This window comes from Vombatus ursinus, unplaced genomic scaffold (assembly GCF_900497805.2).
Source record: "Vombatus ursinus unplaced genomic scaffold, bare-nosed wombat genome assembly UNPS02014786.1, whole genome shotgun sequence".
In the NCBI taxonomy this organism is placed as follows: domain Eukaryota; kingdom Metazoa; phylum Chordata; class Mammalia; order Diprotodontia; family Vombatidae; genus Vombatus; species Vombatus ursinus.
In genome coordinates, this window is record NW_020954564.1 from 28,500,098 (window position 1) to 28,524,562 (window position 24,465).

The 24,465-nt window shown below is 37.2% G+C and overlaps 1 protein-coding gene across 1 annotated transcript in view; it reads right to left on the bottom strand.

Moving 5' to 3' along the window:
* The window catches only part of ITFG1 (integrin alpha FG-GAP repeat containing 1), a 244,246-nt gene that overhangs the window by 43,472 nt on the left and 176,309 nt on the right, over window positions 1-24,465 (bottom strand). The window contains exons 13-14 of the mRNA XM_027867726.1: window positions 23,534-23,577; window positions 3,565-3,643 (exon numbers count right to left, since the gene is read on the bottom strand). Coding sequence (XP_027723527.1) covers window positions 3,565-3,643; window positions 23,534-23,577 — 123 coding nt within the window. The remainder of the gene's footprint in view (window positions 1-3,564; window positions 3,644-23,533; window positions 23,578-24,465) is intronic.

A 24,465-nucleotide genomic window follows, 5' to 3' on the forward strand; every position in this document is an offset into this window, starting at 1 on the left:
GCTCTGAGAGGTTAAGTGACTTGCCCAGAGTCACATAACTACATGGATCAGAGACAGGACTCCATCTCAAGACATACTCCAAGTCCAGGAATTCAAACACTATTCCAAGATCCTCTCTGTCCTGCTCAGTCACGGAAGAATGTCTGGTAGTATTTCTTGCTTAATCTCAATGTGTCTGGTGAGGAAAAATGTGATCTTGTCTGTATATAATAACTGGGCAGCTAGGAGATTTCCCTACAATGGTCAACAGAATTATGGAGGCTCTTCATCTGTGGCAAATAATACATTTTTTGGCTTTTATATTCTGGTAGTATGATACGATGTGCATGACAAAAACTATTATTAAACAAATGCATTTAAATACATCTACAATGATGGTGGTGGCTTTTACATTTTTTAGTCATAACTAACACTGGGGAAAAGAACATCCACTCTGCCTTCACTGTTACATACTCAAGGATGTGTGCAAAGATGTGTTGCTATGGAGACTCATTAAAAGCCCTACTACTTTCAGAGTGATGAAAATTTGTTTCTCATTCTCTTTCAGGGTTGAAAACTCTATTCACTTCCTTTTTTATCCCCTCAAATGCTGATACTATATAAACTTCTGAGGGAAATATTATAGTGAAAAAAAGCATTGGATTAGAAATCTGGAAGCCTGTGATATATTATCAGACCTATAACTAACTAACCACATGAGTTTTTGCAGAGCACTTCATGGGGACTCAGTTCTTCTATCAGATGAGAGTTGAATTAGATTATGTCTAGGGTTCTATTGGCCAGCTAAGGGGTGCAGCAGATGGAGTGCTGCTGGCCCTGGAGTTAGGAAGACCTAAGTTCAAATCTGGCCTCAGACACTTACTGGCAGTGTGCCTCTCGGCAAGTCACTCAACCCTCTTTAACTCAGTTTCCTCATCTATTAAATGAGCTGGAAAAGAAAGCGGCAAACCACTACAGTATTTTTGTCAAGAAAACCCTAAACAGGGACATGAAGAGTCAGACATGACTGAATGACATCAGGGTTCTACTGATTCAACAGCCCTGACTGTGAAATGGTAGATCAATTCATTTCAAAGCTTTGCATTGTCTCTTCCTTTCCTTTCTCTACCCATCACCATCACTTTAGTTGAAGCCTTTTCCACTTCATCTATAGATTACTGTAATAATTTAGGACTTGGTTTTCTAGAATCTAAACTTTGCTTCTTCCTATCCATCTGCAAACAACTGGCAGGATTATCTATGATTTTATCATTTCCCTTCAAAAAAAACAAACAAAATTTTTTTTACTTGCTCCTTATTGCTTACAGAAGTCCAAATTCCTCAGCCTTGTCCCTCCTTTTCCAACCTTATTTCCCATGACTCCCATATAAGCAAGATGCTCCACTTAAACTGATGTTCTTTAAATATGCACTATGCATTCCTGCTTCTGGTCCTTAATTTATACTATTTCTTCTGCCTAGAATGTCCTCCTTCCCTTACTGAAAAAGTATCCCCTTCCTTTAAGTCCAGGTCAGAAATCTCTTCTTCTTCCTCATGGTGCCTTCCTTGACCAGTCCAGAGGGGAGACAGCTCGTCTTCCTCTGCTTACTTATAGAACTGAGCATATGCCTTGTATTACGGTTTTAATGAATGTTCCTTTTTCCTTCTACTAGACTGCAAGCTCTCTAAGAACAGGTCTATATCTTGTACAATTTTGTCTCTCCCAGGTACCTTGCACAGAGTTGATATCTGATGAATTAAAATGGAGTAATATCTCAGCATGGTCTTTCTCACTTCTTGCTAATACTATATTATTCTGATGTTTTCCATGAGTTTAAATCAGGGATGGGAAACCTGCGGCCTCGAGGCCACATGTGGTCCTCTAGGTCCTCAAGAAGTTTGGATTCGGTCAAAGGGCCACACTTGAGGCCTCATGTGGCCTTGAGGCTGCAGGTTCCCCACCCGTGGTTTAAATCAACAGAACCTAATGGCCACTAAATACTGCTGATGCCTCTTTAGATTTACACTGACACTGACTTAGCTTTGGCTTAATTCTCTAGTATGTGTCATATTCAAGACAAAGTCACCTATATAGCTAGCTATAGTTAGTATAGCAACTTTTGACCTACCTACTGTGGGTAACCCTGCTCAGGGATTTTTTGTCCCTTTGGAATTTCCATGCTTTGAAATTATAATGACCAAATATCACAGCTCCAAATTTTGGGTGGGTTATTATGGTCATGTTCCAAAAGAGGGGTTCAATTAAATAAGTACAGCTAGCCTGGCTAGAATACACATTTATGCATAAAATATAGCATGAGTTTGCTTGAAACAGCTGATCTATTACTATAAGTTTGTGCTGACTGTATTATTATTCAGTGGTGGTTGTGTGAGTGACAGCTATGCTGGCTAAAGTGACTGTCCCAAATGAGTGCAATTAAATCCAGAGGATAGTGATGTTACAGCTTATTTGATTTATATCAGACCATAAGACAAAAATAATGATGACTTGACAGGTAATTTTTTCTAATTTGTTTTTCCTGCTCACCAGGAAAGAACCTTTAAAGTTGCTGAAGAAAGAAGGATTATCTACAATTCCAGTTCTCTTAAGACAGAACTATACTTATCCATACTCCATATTCTTTGACTTTTAGAACTCTCCAAGCAGTATATTAATAGTTTAGAACTGTTTCCATTACTTATTTAATTGAAATGATCATTACTGCATCTACTGTGCCCAGGGTCTCCGTAAGTTCTGACTTCTCAATAAATACAGTCATTCTTATATCAGGCCTGATATAGCTTGTCTCATTCATTTGTCCATAGCCTGAATTGCCTTATTTCTCATAATGACTCCTCCCATCAAATGACCTTTTGGAATTTATAACTAGGATTGTTTTTATAAAAAAAAATTAATAGGTCTAACAGATACTTCTAAACAATGATAACAGTTTCCACTCCAGTTTTGGGAGGCTGGGAAGAGGTAATAGATTAGATTTTGGTGATACTTCTTACTTTCCTCAAGATTTTGAATGAATCTGCATCCCATAACAACAATGCCATAAAAGGAACATTTGGTTTGGTTTAACCAAATGTACTAACTGAATGTCTTATCCCAGACAAGTCAGACAATCTACCAATCTCTTAGTTTCTCTAACTGTTGAATGAAATGACAATGCCATTCCACAGTTGTCCTATTATTAGTTGTTGTGGAGATTAACAAGAGGAAAAGTCCTTTTAGATCTTCAGGAGGACATATATATGATTTTAAAAAGTGTTAGATTTTATACAAAAGGGGAATGGTATACTGTCATCATTTTCATTTAGGAGCCATTGTACCTAATTTACCTTGTCATTTTTGCACTAAAAGTGCTCGATTTCAAATATTAAATGATTCCAACTTTCTTTATGACAGTCACCACAACCATGGAAAATAACATGACAGGAATAGTCATGCTCAAAGATGGTGACAAGCTATCCTATTACAGAGGAAGAAAAAGCAGTTTTCCAGAAAACTCCAATCATGTTAAATAGATAGTAATAAAGAAGAAATATTAGAAGTTATTGCCTTTTGTTTGGCCTTACCTGAACCATTTTTCAGATAGCCATTTGCATCTACAGTTGTGTACATGATATAAGGTCCAGGCTGATTCACTCCAAAGGGCTGTAAGAAAAAAAGGAATATTCTAAGTCTCAGAAAGTAAGTACAACCATAATTAAAATAATTTTGATGAAAATAAAATAGCCAAAAAGAGTTTTAAGTCACTTAAGAAAACTACTAGAAATTGATAAAACTTTAAAACTCCTTATTCGTAGGAAAATATTAATGCTTAAGTTACTTATGGTTCAATCTTTGAAGTTCAATGAACCAGTCATTAGTAAAAGCTAATTGTGCTACTGGTGGAGATAATTCTATAGTCTATGCAAAAAAGTGGGCATATGTATTTCAAGCTAAATTTGCTATCACAATGTTGGTCCAACATAGAATAAAACCCACAACAGTGTGATTAATGACATTTATTTCCCGTTAAATGCAGCATTAATTCTCTTTTTGTGGGGTTGCAGGGGCTGTTTCAGCAGAGATGACTTTCTCCCATTAAAATATCAAAATAAACAAAATCCATTCATGCTAATTAGAAAAGGAAAAGGTTTGCTATTAGTTCCAGCACATTTGAAATCCTGGACTTAGAAATAAGTATTATCATTCTGCAGCTTAGGCAAATCTGATAAGGCCAGAAGGGATATGGAAAAGCAGTGAGATGAGTCTCCAACTAGTGCATCACTTCCCATTCCTGAAACACTCCTGAAATGATGAATTAGATAACAAAATTTCTTCTACCTATAGAAAAGGTCTAATTAAATAGGACATCTAGGATTTGAATTTCATGGGGAGAATTGCGAGAAAAATCCAAGCAGCAATTTAGAATGTAGAAAATCTTTTACTTCACAGAATCAGAAATCCCTCTTCCCTGTCCCAATTATGGCAAGCAATATGATGACCAGGACTGACTACTCACTGCTCCCCTTATCATTTGTCATTGGAGAATCTGATGTTTTGCCAAAATAAAATCACCTCTTTGGGTGATATTCAAGAAAGAATCCAGCTAGATAGATGTTACAGTACCTTATCTAACACTGTAAGAACTTTGGGAATCAATACATTCTTCAAAGATAGTGGTGGAGAGGCAGGGGAAAGAAGGCTAAAATGAAAAATTATACTACGCACAATAACAGTAGTAATGGACAGACAGGACACTGAGCTGGGTACTGGATTAAAAAGGATGAGAAGATTGAGCTGGATTGCATTCAGAAAATTTTGCAATGCTTTAATGATCCAAAGGTGTTCCATACCACAAAAATTCATTTTTAAACAGCAATATTTTCCTAGTAATAATGAAATACCATGATCTCAGAAGAATCAAAATAGTAGGTAACTCAAAGGGCAATGAGAAGATCCAGAGTACATGTAAGCTGATGAATCACCTGACTAATAACTTCAGTGAAAGACACTGGATAAAAGACATCATCAAGGTCATGTAACCAGAAAAGAAGGTGGGTCAGGCATGAATTAAGACTGATGAATAGGCAGCCTAAATGTTGTACTGGAATGCACAATATATTAAAGGGCTTAGAAGAAGGTCTCCAAGATTTGGGATAGATCATTTGTGGAGGATTTACAAAAAGGCATTTGCAATAATTGTACAGGTTTCAATTGGTTGTTCTCTATACCAGTAGAGGAAGTACCCAGGGAGGCACTGAATTAAATGAAATAATAATAATAACTTAAATTTACCTTTCACCTTGAAATTTACAAAGTACTTTTTCACAGTAATAGAGGACTAACTGTAATTAATAAATCTCAAGAGACCTGTGTTATGGACCTAGCTCTGGCTTCAATTTATATATATATTTTTAAAATGAGGGGCTGGAACTAAATGATTGTAAAAGATCTGTGACTCCGGGGGTTGACTGGGAAAGAACACTAGATAAATAATACAAAAATAGTTTTAAAAGGACTACTTTGATGTATGAAGAAGAAAAACTTAATTAGCATATCTGATAAAAGGATTATAAAATCAATCTACTTTTCTTGAACATTAAAGTATATAATTATTGCTTCGGTTGTCTAAAATTTTAGAAAACCAGTGATATATATTAGTGATATGTAGGAAACTTATGGTGTGTATACATATATATGTATATTTGTATATTTAACATATATACATGTGCATGTATATATATCTATAGAGATATGATTAGATCTCAGAAATCAAGTCACCAAGTGCTTAAGTTTTTAAAATAAGTATGTACAATATGCTAGTTCTAATGAAATACAGTAAAAACAATTGTTTCCATATTATAATCACACTTAAAATTGAAAGCCCAGGCTAATACTTCTATTTTTCATGCTAAACATGTAGAAGAACAGGGACAAAGACTGGACCTATGATTTCAATAATACAGGAAATTCTCTGCTGAGTAAATGCCCTCTACCAATATAGATGAGTATCTTGAATGAATTATAAAGCATTTTTTAAACTTTTACTATGTGTCAGGTGGGGCAGGTAGGTGGCACAGTGTATAGAGCACCAGGCTTGAAGTCAGAAAGACCTGAGTTTGAATCCAGTCTCAGACACTTACTAGCTGTGTGGGCTGGGGCAAGTCACTTCACCCCTATTTGCCTCAGTTTATCAACTGTAAAATGGGGACACACTGCAGAAGGAAATGGCAAGTTACTCTAGTATCTTTGCCAAGAAAACCCTATGGATAAAAGTCCATGGAGGTCACATAAGTTGGACAAGACTGATGGTCAACAACATGTTGAGTACTGTGCTAAATGCCAGTGATAAAATGCAAGTGAGATAGTCTCTGCTCTCTGGTAGTTTCTATTCGAATAGGGGAGATTGCTGTAGTTGTAGTCCTTTCAGTCCAACCCTTTGTGACCCCATTTGGGGTTTTCTTGGCAAAGATACTGGAGTGGTTTTCCATTTCCTCCTCCAGTTCATTTTACAGATGAGGAAACTGAGGCAAACAGGGTTAAGTGACTTGCCCAGGGTCACACAGCTAGTAAGTTTCTGAGGCCAGATCTGAACTTAGGAAGAGTAGTATTCTGGACTTCAGGCCCAGCACTTTATCCACCGTAAAGAGAAGCTTGAAGGGTAAGGGGTACACATATTGTGGCATGGTCTGGAAATGACTGAGGTATGATTTGGAGGTCTGATTTTAGGAAGGATGAAGTCAAAGTTCTCTGTCAGGGCAGAGTTCAGGTTCTAGTGCAAGGGGGAGGGGAAAAGCCAGAGCACAGAAGGCATGGTTTGGAATTTATGGTCTTAGAGACTACAAATATATATCACAATTAAAATATCTACATCCTTCAGCAAACATATCATAATTATAAAGTTCTACTAGTAGTTTATTCAATTTTTCAATGTTACTTCATTTATGTATAGTAATATAACTGCCCTCCCATGATAATTTTGTACCCTGTACTATGTTATGGGAAGAGCTGTGTGCTTTGGCTTTTTTCCAATCACAAAGTTTTAGAAACTGGCACTCTGAAATACTTTGCTACAAATATCTAATGTAGCAACTAGCACACTGCTAACAGGATATCTGGTGTATTCACTATTGGAAATAGAGTGGCTGAATTCATCCAACAGTATTCATTTGGGGTTTGGCTGTTAAGGTTTGCTATTTAAGGTTTGTTTTTTGGGGGGAGGGGTGGGTTCTTTTTTTTTAGATTTTTGACCCATAGGGCTATATTAAACTATGTTTTTCTTTCCCTTAGAAGTCTCAAGAAAGTAAAGAGAACTGCGATACTCCCTGGGGTAACATGAATTGACTTTTAATTAACTAAATTTGGCCAATTTGTAACCTTTAGTTTCCCAAAGGATGAAATAACAAAGCTTTTATTGTGGTTTGCTCCAAATGCAAATGGTGTCACTTTGGCTGAATTAAAATTCATAGCAAGGTCATTTTGGAAAGCACTTCCAAAGTTCTTGCCATCTGTTCTGTGGCAGCTTAGAATTTGGCAATGGCAAGCCTCTCCACCACATGGCAAAAGTTACCTACCATATCATAAGGTTCACTCATATTTCATCTACTAAAATCAATTAAGAAGCATTTATCAAACACTTACCATTTGCCAGTCACTGTGCTAAGTGCTGGGGATTAAGAAAAACCAAACCTCAAACCAACCCCTGCCCTCCAAGAGTTCCCATTCTAATGACAGAGACCAAGTATACATTAACCTGTACAAATCAGATAAATATAGAGTAGGTGCAAAGTAACCTCAGAGGGGCAGATGTCATCTTTTATAAATTAACTATCTCCTAGAAATACCTCCGTACCTCCCCATCTTGTACTTCTGAAGTTGATTTTTGTAGCCCAAGTAAAAGACTTTACACTTTTCTCGATTAAGTACAATTTTGTATTAGATTGGGCAGATGTTTAAGCCTGCAGGTCTTTTTGTATCCAACTTCTGTTGTTCTGCTTTCCCTCCTAGCTTTTTGCATCTTCTATGAATCTGATTGGCATACCATCTATGACTTTGCCTAAATCATTGATAAAAATGTTAAAAAGCACAGACGAAGCCCAGATTACCGGCATATTTTATTGGAGATCTTTCACATTAACCCTTTAACCACCTCAATTAATGACTAGTCTCTGGGATCAGCCATTTAATGAATTCCAAATCCACCTAACTGTACTATAACCTGGTCCACATTTCTCATATGTGTCAATAAGAATTGACTGAGAAATTTTGTCAATTGCTTCACTAAAATCTAGCTGAAGTACACACACACATATACACATGTATATGTATGTGTGTGTGTGTGTATGGCATTTCTCCAATCTACTAATTTAGTAAGTTAATTGAGAAGGAAATTAGATTAGTCTGGTACTATTTATTTTTGAAAAAACATGCTCTTTGTAATCACGTCGCCCTTTTAAAGTTGTTTATTAGACAAACCTACAATAATGTTTAATAATTTTTCCAGGATGCTAAGTCACTGGCCATTGGTTTACAGATTCAACTCTCTTCCCTTTTTTGAAAATTGGTACAAAAATTGCTCTTTTGAAATTCTGTAATACTTCTCTATCCTCCATAATCCTTTCAAAGATCAATGACAGTGGCTTAGCAATGATATCTGTCAGCTTGTGTAATACCTGAGAAAGTAATTCAACTGTGCCTGGTAACAGAATTCATTAAGGGAAACTAAATACTCTCTTACAATTTGCTTATTCATTTTGGTTATCAACTATTAGCCATTTTTGTTCAGAATCTTCCAATCTAAAGTTCATTCTCTAAGGAAGAAAAAAATACAATTAAATAAGAGTTGAGTAACAACTCTGCCTCTTCTCCATTTCCCCTTATTCCATTTACTCTAAACATTGGTTCTATCCCTACTTTGATCTTTCTCTTTATTACTAAATAGTAAGCCCCAATCTCCCAAAATCTCAAAAAACCTAACAACAAACTCATTTTGTTGTCCTTAGCTTTGCTTGTCATTTTGAACTTTATCATTTATGACCTTATTCTTAAAGAAAAATAGTATGCCTTTGAATTTATCTTCCATTATTTGTCCTTGCTTCCATCTTTTCTACGTCTTTAAAAATCTAGTTGGTTGGTGAGTTTCCTGTGTATCTACATCAGTCTCTTTAGACAATTTCACTATTAGTTTCTCATCAGAATGAGTTTTCTTTGTATCTTCATAATTTCATATTTGAGAGATTTCCATTCCTCTTAAGCTGATTTTAGTCCTGGTAGTCTCCCTGACTACACTTTATCTGAATCCTCTGAAACATGTTCTCATCCTTTGACCCAGATATACCACCATAGGGCATTTGCCCCAAGAAAGAAAAACACAAATGGTAAAATCCTGTATATACTACAATATTTATAACAGCAAAAAACCTAACCAAAACAAGAAACAAAGTGAGTGCCAGTCAATTTGGAATGGCTGAACACTTATATGAACTTATGTAGAGTGATAAAAGAACTGAGAATAATATTCACAATGCATATAATAATGCAAAAGATAACAAAACTAGACTGTATCACAATTCAGATCAAAGCAATAACTAATCTTGACTCTAGAGGACCGATGATGAAAGATATTTTCCCCTTTTCTTTCTCTTACCCCAGCTAGAGAAATGGTAGATTACAGGGACAGAATGAGGCATATCTTTTCAGATATAGCCAATGTATCAGTTTGTTTTGCTTAATGGCACTCCTTTGTTACAAGGAAAGGTTCTATTGGGAGGCAAGGTTACTGGGAAATGACAGTAATATATAAAAAAAAAAAAGAGAAACTAATAAAATGTTAAGGACCCCTCCCCAAAATCTGCTCCCTCAAAATCTAAAGTGTATATGAAGACAACTCTTGGTTCTATTTTTTAAGGTAGGAATATTTTAATAATTTTAAGATAAGATGACTTCTTCCCTAGGTTTTGATCATTTCCAGCCCAGCAATCAGTTCCTCCTAATTAAGAACTGGAGTCATAACAGAAATTTCCTTATTGGTTCTTTCATCTTTTGAAGAAAAGATAATTTAGGTAAAGCAAGAATTTATTAGCTCTCTTTTGGCAAAGACAGAACCGCAACAAAAATATTTTTCATTTTGTCTTTATATTCACTAACGCCCAGCACAATGCCTTCCTTATACAAAGCAGTTGCTTAAGAAATGACTGATCGCTTAGATCAGATATCTGAATGCATAACTGAAGTCCCTTGTCATTCCTCTATCAGGCCTCCATGCCAGAATTGTGACCTGTTCCCCACACTTAGCAATTCTTTTTCTGTCCAACTGGTTTACATATGTTTTGGCAACATTATTTTTGTTTGTCTCCTTTGATCTTTAGCCAGCAGCTCTTCCCCTGCCTCTCCCTCCTGGTTCCTGAAATTTTTCACAAGTACTTCCTGATCTCTCTGCAGCACTTGACAATGCTGACCAACCTCTCCTCCTGTTATGTTCTCTTCTCTCTGAGTTTTTGTGACAATATTCTCTCTTGGTTCTCCACCTACCTAATTTGCTACTCCTCAATCATTTTTGGTAGATCATTGTCTATGTCTTACCCACTAACCATGAGCACAGGCAGACCTAGAGGATGAAGATGACCCCTGGTCCTCCTCTTCCCCTGAAACGATGTAAACTGCACCACAGGGTGTGTCAACACAACTCAGGCTTGAGAGAGCACAGCTCACTTGGGATCTTGGGTGTCCATCAAGATTCTGTCCTGATCCCTATTCTTTTACTCGATTTCTTTTCTTTAAGACCTCATTAGCTCCCAAAGGGTTCAATTATCATCTCAATGCTAATGACTCCCAGATCCATATATCTAACTTTATTCTCTCTCTTGACCTACTGTCAGATATCATCAATTGCATATTAAAGATATTTTCAAATGGATGTAGTAGAGGCACCTCAGACTCAACATGTCCAAATAGAACTCATTTTCTTTCCCCATAAGCCCACTCTTCTTCCTACTTTTCCTGTTGCTGTTTAGAGTACCATCATCTCTTGTCGCCTTGTTTCCTAACCTTTGAATCATCCTTGACTTCTTTGCCTCATGCCATATATTACAATCAAGTTGCTAAGTCTGGTTAATTCTACCTTTACAACATCATCTGATTCTAACCCCTTTCTCTTCACCCATGGCCTCAGGCCCTTAATCATCTCCACTTGGACTACTGCAATAGCCTCCTAATTGGTCTCACTACCTCAGGTATCTCCTCTCCCTGTGTTGTAAAATGTATCCCTATTCATCCTGAACACATCTGCTAAACTGATATTCTATAAGCAATGTTATGACTCATCAATTCTGGTGGCTCTCAATTGCTAGGGACTCCCTGGGACAGGAGTTTTTCCTCTTGCTTGTGCCATGGACCCCTTTGACAGTCTGGTGAAGCTAATGGAACCCTTCTCAGAATAATGTTTTTTAAATGCATAAAATACATAGGATTACAAAGGAAACCAAAATACACTGAAAAACAGTCATTGAGGGATTTAAAACAAAAACAAAAACAAGTACACAGACCCCAGATAAAGAACCCTTGCTCTGGGATCAAATACAAATTCCCTGGCGTGGCATTTAAAGCCCTTCACAATCTGGTTTTAGCCCACATTTCTAGGCTTTACACACACACACACACACACACACACACACACACACACACACACACATCCCTTCTCTTCATGCACTCTACAATCCAACCAAACTGGCTTTATTGTTGTTTCCTACCATAAGACAGTCCATTGCCCACATCCATGCCTTTGTACAGTCTGTCCCCTATGACTGGCATTCTCTTCCTCCTCATCTTTATCTCTCAGAATCTCTAATTTCTTCAAAGGTCAACTCAATTACAACCTCCTATGTGAGACATCTCTTGATGCCAAGCTGTCAGTGGTTCCCCACAAAAATTACCTTGTATTTACTTTGCACATATTTTAAATTTACTTACATATGTGTACTTTGTTTCCCTTGATTGAATTTAAACTCGCTGAAGGCAGGAGCCATTTCATTTTTGTTTTCTAATCTCCAAGGCTTAGCACAGTGCTTGACTTGTAGGTATTTAATAAATGTTTAGTGATCAATTGATTAAAGAATTATAAGGAATATTGTACTCTATAAAGAAAGGTACTCTAATGATTTCATGTTTTATGAAAATATTTGTAATTGTGAAAACTAAACTGATATATTTTACTTGAAAACATTTTACTTTGAAATACTTGGTATCCTTTTCAGGAGATACTAGTGAATGATATAATAAAAATAATAATGTTTCTGGTAGCAACGCAAATGAAAAGGAGTGGGCTGACTGCAGCCTAGAAGAACTAGAGAAATCAGACAAAAACTCAGCTGAGGTGATTAGGAAGCTTTTTGAACTCAATAGATCTGCAGTCATTTCATTTTGATTATCATTTGTGCAGATCTGAAGAGTGTGAACTTGAAGTGGGCAGTCATTTGATAAGATGAACAGTAGAAAGGTATGGCCTATATAACATTATAATATTAGAACTGATCATTATTTTTTTCTTTCCCAATGATGAAACAAAACAACTTGACTTTTTTTTTTTAAAGGGCAAACTTCCAAACTGTCTGGCAGATGGCCAGCATGTGACCTCAGAGCAGCAAGGCCTTGGCAGTGTTTCTGCAGGAGCCAGATTGCCTTGACAAGCATACAGGCAATTAGAACACACTGGGAAGCTAAAGAAAAAATACCTTACTATGGATATTTTGGCATAAGAAAAATACAATAAAAATCACTGGCAAATTTTAACTCGCAGGTGAGGCAAATTCTATAAAAAGCCTAACACCTAAGGCTACCCAGTAGTCATTCAAGTTTAAGGGTTATGAAATCTTAACAGTATAATTACATGTGACTCCACATTATGAATAGTAGCCTGGTAATAAAGCAGAGCTGAGTGCTCTCAAGAAGATTAAAATTGGGGCAGCGAGGTGGTGCAGTGGATAGAGCTCAGGCCTTGGAGTCAGGAGGACCTGAGTTTAAATCTGGCCTCAGACACTTGACACTTACTAGCTGTGTAACCCTGGGCAAGTCACTTAACTCCATTGCCTAGCCAAAAGAAATAAAAAAATAAATAAAACGGTCTGGACAGGTTAGATGATTAGGCTGAATCTCATAACATTTGAAAGCTATAATAATTGTAAAGTCTTGGGCTAAAAAATTCAAGTTCACAAATGACATAGCAGAGCTGTGGCTCAATATGAGTTCATTGAAAAGAGGTCTGGAAATTTTAGTGGAATCCAAGTTCAATAGGAGTCAACAAAGTACGTGACTGGCAGCTAAGAAAGCTAATGTGATGGTAGACTGCATTAAGAGGGGCCTTGGAACTAGGAAGAAGATGATAGTCCTGTTGTACCCAGTCCTGATCACATGACATCTGGAATGTTGTGTTCTGCTTTAGGCATTACATTTTAGGATGGATGATGATAAGTTGAATAACATCCAGATGAGGCAGAAGGCCTCAAGATCATTCCATTCTTCAAGATAAGCAGAGGGAACTAAGAAAATTTAGCATGGAGGTGAGAAGATTTAGGTGGGACAAATGATTAGATCTCAAGTATCTGGAATGCTATGATATGAAAGAAGGATCAAATGTATTTTGCTTGGCTTAAGAGGGCAGAACTAAGAAAGAGCAATGCGTAGAAGTTGCAGGGAGGCAATTTTAATCTTATGTGAGAAGAAACTATTTAACATCATAACTTTCTAACCTAGAACAGGCTGCCTTTGGAAAGAAGCAAGTTTCCTGTCACTTGTGGTCTTTAAGCAAGAGCTAGAAGAGCACTTGCAGGCATTTCCTGGAGCAGGTCCTTTTCAGGTACTATTTGGCCTGGGATTGTGCGATTCTGTTCTAATTTCATTTGGAAGTAAATGCAGATGATTAGACATGTATAACTTCTATCAAGTTGCTTGCTGTCTCAGGGAGGGGGATGGTGAAGGAGTGAGACAGAAAATCTGGAACTCGAATGTGAAAAATTGTCTTTATATGTAACTGGAGAAAACAAAACATTATTAAAAAAACAAAACAAAAACAGAAATAAATGCAGAACACTGAGGGAGTATGGTATAGTGGGGAGGACGATGGATTAGTAAACAAGTGATTTGGCTTCCAGTCCTGCTCTTCTATCTGTGTGACCTTGGGCAAGTCACTTAATGTCCTCCAGCCTCAGTTTCCTTATCAATAATATAGTAAAGAGCTATAGGCAAATATTGTGGTTTGCAGGTTTTGTAGGAAGTATTGAAATATGGTATGTAAGTAGTGGCCCAACACTTGGCACATAGAAAGTGCTTAATAAAAACCTGCTGATTGATTGGCAGCGTTTTTCAAGGTCAGGGCTTCCTGGATCAGTCTTGGCATAGTGTGTACTCCTGGTGCATGCCAGAGGTAATAACCTTGTCCATTGCCCATCATAATCAGGTGCTACTTTTCATACCTACTCATCTGACAGCCACAGGCACTCAATTACTCCCTTGGCCCCTCTGCGAGTGCAGCTCTTCTCTCAGGTACTCAGCGTTTTTATTCTTGGTCACTGTTCTTTTCTTCTTTCCTTGGTAGGCCCTGGAACCCCTTAATTTTCCCTCCTCATTCATTCCCTGTACTGGAGGGGATTCTGGATTCCAAGGGCCTGGAGTGGTGCCATTCTTCCTACTAGTCTGGCCAAATGAGATGGCAAACACTTTTGTCAACCATAAAAACACTGTTTAAATGTCAGCTCTTGTGTCCTATGACCCTCTCATATCCCCGCACTAGGGTCCATGCTGCCCTAATGCTGAAAGTCAAATGGATCCTACCAATCCAAAGGACATAAAAGAGGACCTGCATATCACTCAAAGTAATTTTACATTCTATCTCTGGCACTGTATTTGTGATAGTGGCTTATAGACTAAATAACAAGAAAAGTAGCACAACCTAGCCTAAAGCTACCCATAAATCTAAAAATGAACCCCTGTAATTCATATCATATGGAAAATGTATTGCTCACATGAAATGTAAACTTTTTAAAAGATAAGCTTATGATTTTGTAAGCATTTGTTCCAATGAATTAAAAATCTGAAGAGTAATGTTCCCACAGCTAAGATAAAATGAAGGTCAGTGATCTGATATGCAGTCATTTGAATCAAAATGACACTCAACACATAGAATGACTAGGGAATTAATTATTTGAAGGAATAATCATGTATTCTTTCTCACAGCCTACAAGGGCATACTGGATAAAACCTGAAGTAGTAGAATAGAGGTGGAAGGCAAGAGTTATATGGTGATCCTGTATAGAACTTGGGGTGCTGAAAGGTTTGCGTTAAATCAAAATGTGTCGTTCACAGCAATGCAGACCTTCCAAGAGCAACTCCCTTCATGAGTAGCACCCAAAGGTATTAGAGGATAGGCACACCATTTTTGTAGTGAAGTTGTAGGGTCTAGTTCAACAAATCAAACTGAATTCAACATTCATTAAGTATCCACAATATATAAGGCATTATGCTAATTCTATGTCTTGGACCACTCCAGTTTACTCGGGAAGGGCCACACAGAGCAAGGGAAAGGAGCTGGATTCTTATTGCTTGGATTATCAGAATACAAAACTTACCCACATATAAGAATTGGATAATTTATGGAATTTCTTTATAGACCATTATGCCTTACACATAGTAGGCAGTCAACAAATATTGCACATGAGTGGATATGTTTCATTAACGTGGGTTATAAAACAATTTTCTTTAAAGATAAATTCTGATCTTCATTAAAATTAGTGATATATTTCCATGGGAAAAAACTATTCTAATAGTCAAGGTGAAAGGTAATGAGGGTCTGAACTAGGGTGGTAGCCATGAGTAGAGAGAAAGGGGACAGATGCCAGAGATGTTGCAGAGAGATAAATTATGAGATTTGGCAACAGATTTGATATGTAGGGTGAGAGTGAGAAGTTGAGGATGATACCGAGGCTGTGAGCCTGGGTGACTGGGAGGACGGTGGTGTCCTTGACAGCAATAGGGAGGTGTAAGCATGGATGACCTAGAGAGAAAGATAATGAATTCTGTTTTGGGTATACTGAACTGGAGACGCCTTTGGGATATCCAGTTTGAGAAGCCTAGGAGGCATCTGGTGGTGTCTGAGTGTAGCTCAGGAGAGAGGGTAGGCCTGGATAAATCGTTCTAAGAATCTAGTTATAAGAACAGCTAGCTTTTATATAGCATCTCAAGGTTGGCAAAGCACTTCACATATGTTAACTCCTTAGATCCTCAAAACAACCCCGGGAGGTAAATACTATTATTAACCTCATTTTACAAATAAGGAAACTGTGAGACATAGAGAGGTAGAAAGAGTTGCCACGGGTCACATGGTTAAGTGTCTGAGGCCAGAATTAAACTCAGATCTTCCTGACTACAGACTTGGCCCTCTGTGCACTGCACCACCACCTTACTCTCTCCAAAGCAAGATAGAATCATCTGTACAGAAAGAATGAGTGAAGCTGTGAGAGCCGATGTGATTATCTATGAGTGAGAAGAAGGCCTAGGACAGAGACCTGACGGATGCTCAGAGTTAGTAGTGAAGACTGAGCAAAAAAGACTGGGAAGGAATAGTCAGACACACCCATAGAAGGAAAAACAGTACAGAGGGAAGAGAGTATCCGGGAGATGGCATTCCAGCAAGGAGGGCTACAGAAGATCTCTACGAGCCAGAGAAATGATCAGGAAGGGCCCCTCCCCAGGGAAAGGTCAGAGATTCATCATACACAATACTTTCATTTTCAAACCCTGATTCAGACACCTCCCTTTTATATATAGGAACTGCTGACAACAACAACAGACAACACGCACATAATTTTTATAACACTTTAAGCTTTGCACAGAGTTTTATGAATATCCCATTTGATCTTCACGATGACCCTGTGAGGTAGGTGCTATTGCTATCATCATTTCACAGATGAGGAAGCTGAGGCTGAGGGAAGTTGTTGACTTGTCTATGGTTACACAGCTAAGCTTGATGCAGGATTTAAACCGAGGTCTTTCTGAGTCCAGATCCAACACCTTCTCCATTGTGCCACCTAACTGCTAACATCCTAGACAGTGGTCTGAAAAGGTTAACACATTTCTCGAGTGAGTTGAAGAGTTCAGCAGTAGGATTAGGCCACTGTGCTGTTTCTGAATATAATCTCTCTGGGGTTTAATATACTTAAAAGACTATTCCAAGAAGAGCTATGACATGTCACATCTTCCTGGGGGAAGATACAGGCTGACAGAGATATTATGATTGTGTGAAACCAAGAACCTCATTTCTATGTCAGTGCCATGATAACTATAGCATGCAGGCTACCTGCACAGGGAACAGAAGATTACTCAAATTCCTTAAGATTTGTTTGAAAACTTCCAAAGGGGATATAAGAAAGTTTCCAGCTCATTTCACGACTTACTCAAGAGGCCCCTGGTATTGTAGAAAACACTAGCTTTGAAATCAAACCACCTGCATTGGACTTTTAGTTGTGCTGCTTGTTTGCTTCTGAGCAACTGAGTTATTCTTAGAGTTCTTAGGGAGCCTATTATTTGACTGATCAATGCCATTATCTATGGTCCTTCTCTTAAAAATTTTTTTTATTGATATCTTTTGTATTTACATCACCACAATTTCTTCCAGTATCCCTTCTCCTCGAGAGTTAGCTCATATAACAAATAATATTTTATAAAGAAATAAAAAAGAAAAAGAGGGAAAAAAGAAAAATTGCTCAATATGTGGGAAATATTTGAAGATATATACGCAATGCTTTATACCTGTGGACCTCCCACCTCTGTAAAGGCATAGGGTGGGTGTGTCTTCTCTGATATCTACTTTGGGGCCATGCTAGTCCTTTGCAATTTTGCAAAATTTGCTTTGATTGTTTTGTAGTTGTTCTTTCCATTTACCTTGTTATAGTCATTGTGCATATTGCTAACTTGGCTCTGATAATTTCACTCTACATCAGATCATGTAAACCTTTCTATGCTTTTCTGTGTTTGCTGTAATAGCATTTTCTTACAGCAAAGTAACATCCCATTGGGCAGCTATGTAGCACAATGGATAGAGTGCCAGGCCTGAATGCAAGGAGACCTGAGTTCAAATCCAGCTTCAGATACTTACTATATGTGTGACCCTGAGCAAGTCACTTTACCCTGGTTTCCTCAGTTTCCTCATCTGTAAAATGAGCTGGAAAGGAAACAGCAAACCACTCCTGTATCTTTGCCAAGGAAACTCTAAATGGGGTGATGAACAGTTGGGCATGACTGAACAACAACAAATATTCCATTATATCCATGTACCACGATTTATTCAGCCATTCCCTAAATTATGGGCATTTACTTTGTCTCCACAAAAAAGTGTTGCTGTCATTGTTCCGGTGTATGTGGGAACATTTTTGTTATCAATGACATCCTTAGTGGATCCATAGAGGTGGGATCTCTGAGTCAAAGGGCATGGACATTTGGGACCTTCACTTCTGGTGTTAATGCGTACCATCCTGATGCACTGTGGTTCAGATGGTCTATCTAGAATATAAGCTGTTTCCCACAAAGTTCTTTTATATTAACTGATATAAAGCCAGGGTCACTTTGGCTAAAATTTTTTGTGACCTGGGAAATGGTGGTAGGAGTTCACATCTCCAAATTAATTTTATTTTCTAAAGGATTTGCCTAAAAGTCTTGCAACTAAAACTGAAACCAAATGTATATTGCACCATTGTCCTTGTATCTGTACAATCTGTACAAGAGCACACATGAGTACTGCAGAGAATCATATAATTGATCCTGAAAGAATTTATGAAGGGAAAATATGTGAATTTATCATGTGAAAAATATATGAGGGCTAGGATGAACTTTTATTTTCTCACAAGAAAGTACCTACTTTTCTCATGTGACTTTAGCCTTTAGAAGTCATAGGGTGTTTTGTTTGCTTTCAGGTATGTTGGCTGCATTTTCCAATTTAGTTCATCCATATATTTACTTGCTGTACTTCTTACTTATTTCTACCAGATAATACATGAAATCTCTTATTTTCTTTAATTTGCATTATCTTTCTCTAAAGACCCAATATACTTTCCCCTTAGACCAAGGAAACCAAAGAGATGTAAAGGGCAGATAGAAGAGAGTACTTCTTTATTGTAATTCAGCATAGTGAAGTGTGATCATCATAAACAAGAGAAGGGCTTTGAGCTGTAGACAGAATCTTATTTTTGGAAACATTATGACAAGCCCAACTATCACACACATAAGTTATGTCCATTGTACAGGGGATGGTGAAATAAAGATAATAATCAAGCTAAAGGATTCATTTGACTACAGACAAAACAAAAGAGAAGGAAAACGATTTGAGATAATTTATCAGTGGGAGATGCTAAACAAAACATGTTGGTTCAGCCCCAGAGGTCTCTCTGAGAATATCAAAGGCTTAAGAGTTATTTTGTTTTGCTACATTCACAGTCTGGGTTTAGAAACAGGTTAAAACAATTGATTTAGATCATCAAGATGTCTCTGAAAACATAAAGGGTAGGACTGTTTTTCCCCTCAGGGATAACAAAGGAATATTTGAGGACTTTTCAGAGTGAGCACCCCTATAAGTATTTTATCATTCTCTTTGTGCTCAGTTAACCAGTAATGCTAAATGGGATGGGAAGCACACTAGATACTTGTTTGGGGAAGAATGGTATAATACTTAATTTGCAATCTCAGCTCATTATGGAACAATGTAAAATCCTAGGGAGAGGTTCCTACAATGAACATTATTTTCCCAAGGTATATATAGCTAGACTGATTTATGGACATAAGAGTTAGTAGAAGAGTTACCTTAGAGGTGGAGCCAAGATGGTGGAGAAAAGGCAGGGACTTGCCTGAGCTCTTTCACATTCCCCTTCAAACAACTTTAAATAAAACCTCAATATGAATTCTGGAGTGGTAAAATCCACAAAAGGATAGGTTGAAAATTTTCCAGCCCAAGACAACTTAGAAAGTTGGCAGGAAAAATCTGTCACACCGGGGTGAAAATGGAACACAGGAGCAGGCTGTACTTCTACAAACCAGCAGCAAACCTAGGGGTAACTGAATTAGTGGCAGCAGCAGCAATAGCTTCCACAGCTCTCAGAACACAGACAGTAAGGGGTCAGATAAATGGTCAAAAAGAGATTACAGGGGTCCATTTATTGGCACTGGGTGCAGGATTCTGTTGTATTGCCTATATGTGGATCTGGGTTGCAGCCTCAGGGTAAGAAGGATCACTAGTACACCATAGTTTGTGATCACAGGAGAGCAGGGATCCTGGTTATAGTTCCAGGGCAGAAAAGAACGATTATGGTTGCTCACAGAGCAGAGCACAGGCCAGGAGAGTAGCAAACAAACCTCTCCTTAGATCATAACACTTTGGAAGAAGTGAAAACTTAACTAGCTTTGAAACCAGCTGCACAAAAAATCTGAAGCTTGGGACAATGTCCCTTCCACTCCAGAAGCAGAGCACCACTTTAGCAAAGAGTTAAAAGTAAAGAAATAGGCTGGAAAAATAAGCAAATAGCAGAAAAAAGATCCTGACCACAGAAAGTTACGATGGTGACTGGAAAAATAAAAACATGAACTCAGAAGAAGAAAACAAGGTCAAAACTCCTATATACAAAGCCTGTAAGAAACATGTGAATTGCCCTCAGACCGTGGAAGAGCTCAAAAAGGTTTTTTTCCCCCCAATTGGGGTTAAGTGACTTGCCCCGGGTCACACAGCTAGTAAGTATCATGTGTCTGAGACTAGATTTGAACTCAGGTCCTCCAGACTCCATGACCATTGCTCTTTCCACTGTGCCACCTAGCTGCCCTGTCAAAAAGGTTTTTAAAAATCAAGTAAGAGAGGAAGAAGAGAAATTGGGAAGAGAAATGAGTAATGCAAGAAAATCATGAAAAAAAGAGTCAATAGCTTGGTAAAGGAGGCACAAAAAATACTGCAGAAAATAACACCTTAAAAAACAGAACAGGCCAAATGAAAAAAGCACAAAAATTCACTGAAAAGAAGAACTCCTTAAAAAGCAGAATTGGCCAAATGGAAAAAGAGGTACAAAAATTGAATGAAGAAAAGAACTCCTTAAAAAGTAGAACTGGCCAAATGCAAAAGGAAGATACAAAAGCTCAATGAAGAAAACAATTCCTTAAAAATTAGAATTGGACAAGTGGAAGGAAGCTAATGACTTTATGAGACACCAAGAAACTATATGACTGTGTGTATGACTGTGATGGAATACTATTGTAATATAAGAAATGATGAGCAGGATGCTCTCAGGAAAACTTGGAAAGACTTGCATGAACTGATGCCGAGTGAAATGAGCAGAACCGGAACAATGAATACAGTAACAGCAATATTGTATGATGATCAATTGTGAATGACTTAACTATTCTAAGCAATACAATGATCCAAGATAATTCTGAAGGACCAGTGATAAAAAATGCTATCCATCCCCAGAAAAAAAAACAAACCAAAAACAACTGATAGAGTCAGAATGCAGACTGAAGCATACTTTTTGTAAACTTACTTCATTTTTCTTTCTTTCTTTTTTTTTTGTTTGTTTTCTGTCACAACATGACTAATATGAAAATATGTTTTGCATGACTGCACATATACAATCTATATCAAATTGTTTGTCTGGGGGGGAGGGGGAGAAGGGAGGAAGAGGATTTGGAACTCAAAATTTTAAAAATTATTTCTATGTATAATTGTGGAAAATAAAATATTAAACATTAAAAAAAGGAAAAATAAAAAAGAAGTTACCTTATTAACTAACCTTAGTAGTAAATAAATTTGCAGTACACCAGCTTTTTCTGGGAGGGAGGTGGTTTACTATTTAGAATCTTACTTAGTGTGATGACACTTTGTGGCATGATGGAATTACTCTGAAGTCAAAATCAATATGAAGAAGGCAAACTCTCAGGATGTAAATAATTTTCAAAATTGGGCATGTTCTTGATGGACAGAACACTGGGGGAAGTATGTTGTACATTTCCCACCTTTGAGCCTGTCACTTTAGTTGTGATCTATGATATCTTTGGGGAAGGAAAATGAAAAATGTGAAGGGCAGTTCAACAGAATCTGAACCTCAAAGAAAGTCATAAATGGATAAATGGGAGGCAAATGTATCAACTGCTGAGAAGCCTGAGGGAACTAAACTGTCAGAGTAATCAATCTAGGAGCAGCTTTGCAAATTGGACTTTACTGATATGACTTTCAAAATGATTTTGAGAGTATTCAGGTTTATCTGGAGGTTGGTCTGCATACAGGAGAAATACATTATATATGCAAATAGGTAAAGAGACACAGGGAAAAAGGGAAATGGATACAGAGTAAGAGAAAAACTCTCAATACAGCTTGTCTGAAAACTACAGACTTCCTCATCCTGAACTCATTTGTGAGAATGGGTAGCCAAGACAACTGGCTGGATTGTACCTCTTCTTCTTCCCTTTGTTGGTCTTTTGATGGATGTGCTAATGAGTAGAGAACTGGCTAAAATCGGAAGAAAAAAGATCAAAGAGTCTGGGCAGAGTGGAAAACATGTTAGATTTGGAGCCTGAACACCTGACTCAAATTGGGCATTTGTGTGAACTTGGGCTCATCACTTCTCTTTGAGCTCAATTTTCTTTTTTTGTCAAATAGGCATCCGACTGATCAAAGGTCCCTGATGACTCTATGTCTAGGACCCAATGAAAGGAGAACCCAGTTAAGTATAAAACTACCGACAAACCACTTATCATGGAGACAGCAAAGTTCTGGGCACTTTTTCACAGGTAGTATGATTATGTTAATCGGTACCTGTTAACTGGAAAATTTCCTTCTCTGTGCACAGAGTGTACACAACCCTTTCTTTTGGGTCCTGGGATGCTCAAATTGAAATGTTGCTAAATAACTAAGGTAATTAACACATCCCTGGTTATTCACTTCAAATTCTAATATTTCCAAAGTAGGGAAAGAAAGTGATTTATTTGTGAAGCAGGATATTTTTGGGTACCAGGGAAAACTTGAATCATCTCCAGGTAGAGCAGTAGATGGATGCTAGATCTAGATTCAGGAATACCATGGTTCAAAACCTGCCTCAGATACTTACTAGCTGTGGGATCCTGGGCAAGTCCCTTAACCTCTCTAGGGTTCACTTTTGTCATATATAAAAAGAGTCGGGGTGGGGGAGTATTTGGTGTAGTAAGGAACAACTGATATAATATAAGTAAAGTGCTTTGAAGATTTTATATTGCCACACAAATGCTAGATATTATTATCATGTAGTAATTGGAACACCATTTGACAAACTCATTTTATTAGTTTGTCATTGGTGTGACCCTGGGGAAGTCACTTAATCTCTCTAAGCCTTGGTCTCTTTATCTGAAAAAATGAGAATAATAGTGCTACCACACAAGGTTACTGTTAGGGTAAAATGAGATAATATATGAAAAAGCACTTTGCAAATCTTAAATTACTACATAAATGAGCTATTCTAGACAGCATTTTCATACCAAATTTTACAAATGATAGTTGATTTTACTTACTGTTATTTTACGAGGGCAGTCATTGGAACAGAGACCACTGAGAACTGTTGAAAAATTTAAAAAATAGGCTATTATTATTGTTATAATGGCAAGCCTAGTTTTTATAATCTGTTCTTTTTTTTTCTTTAAAATCCATTAAAGTACTATATTGATTCACAATCATGAGCAGAAATAAATCTAGTTCCTTTAGATACGAGCAGGTGAAATTACTATTGCCCACCTTACACTAACATTTCAAAAGCTTTTATTGACCTGCCCAAGTTGATGCTGCTTTGCAAAATCTGTAGGTAAGACAATTAATCACTGCAATATTATATGACATTTGCTTATTTTTTCTGTTTTTCAATCGGTTAGCCTAATTTCAGCTGAGACTCTTCCAAGAAGGTGGTCAATGCAAACAAATTAAAACATATGCCAAAAATAGCAAAGAGAACATTAAGTATCTTATATCTCAAATGAACTTTTCCATTACTCTTAAAGGTGGTCAAATATTATATACACCATTGATTAATCATTACTCAGAATACAACTATAAAACATTAAAGAAGAAATTAACATTATACATACAAACATAATAAATATAATATATAACATCATGCCTTACCTTCTTTTCATTGATATCATCACCAATCCTACCCCACTCAACCCAAAATAAAATACTTGGCCTCTAAAAGATATGTGCAGTTTTCATATATTACATATTAAGTTCAATCAATTAGGTCACCATTGTTTTTTCTGACATAGTGACACCTTCTATGAGGGAAGGCATCAGATGCTTAATCAAAAGGCATTGAACATTTAATAAATTTTTGGTGAATGAATAAACATAAAAGAAAACATTTGTTTTAATTAAATTTTAAAAATTTATTTAATTTGGATGAATTAATTTAATAATAAATTAATTAATTAATGAGAAACTCTGAAAAACTCTC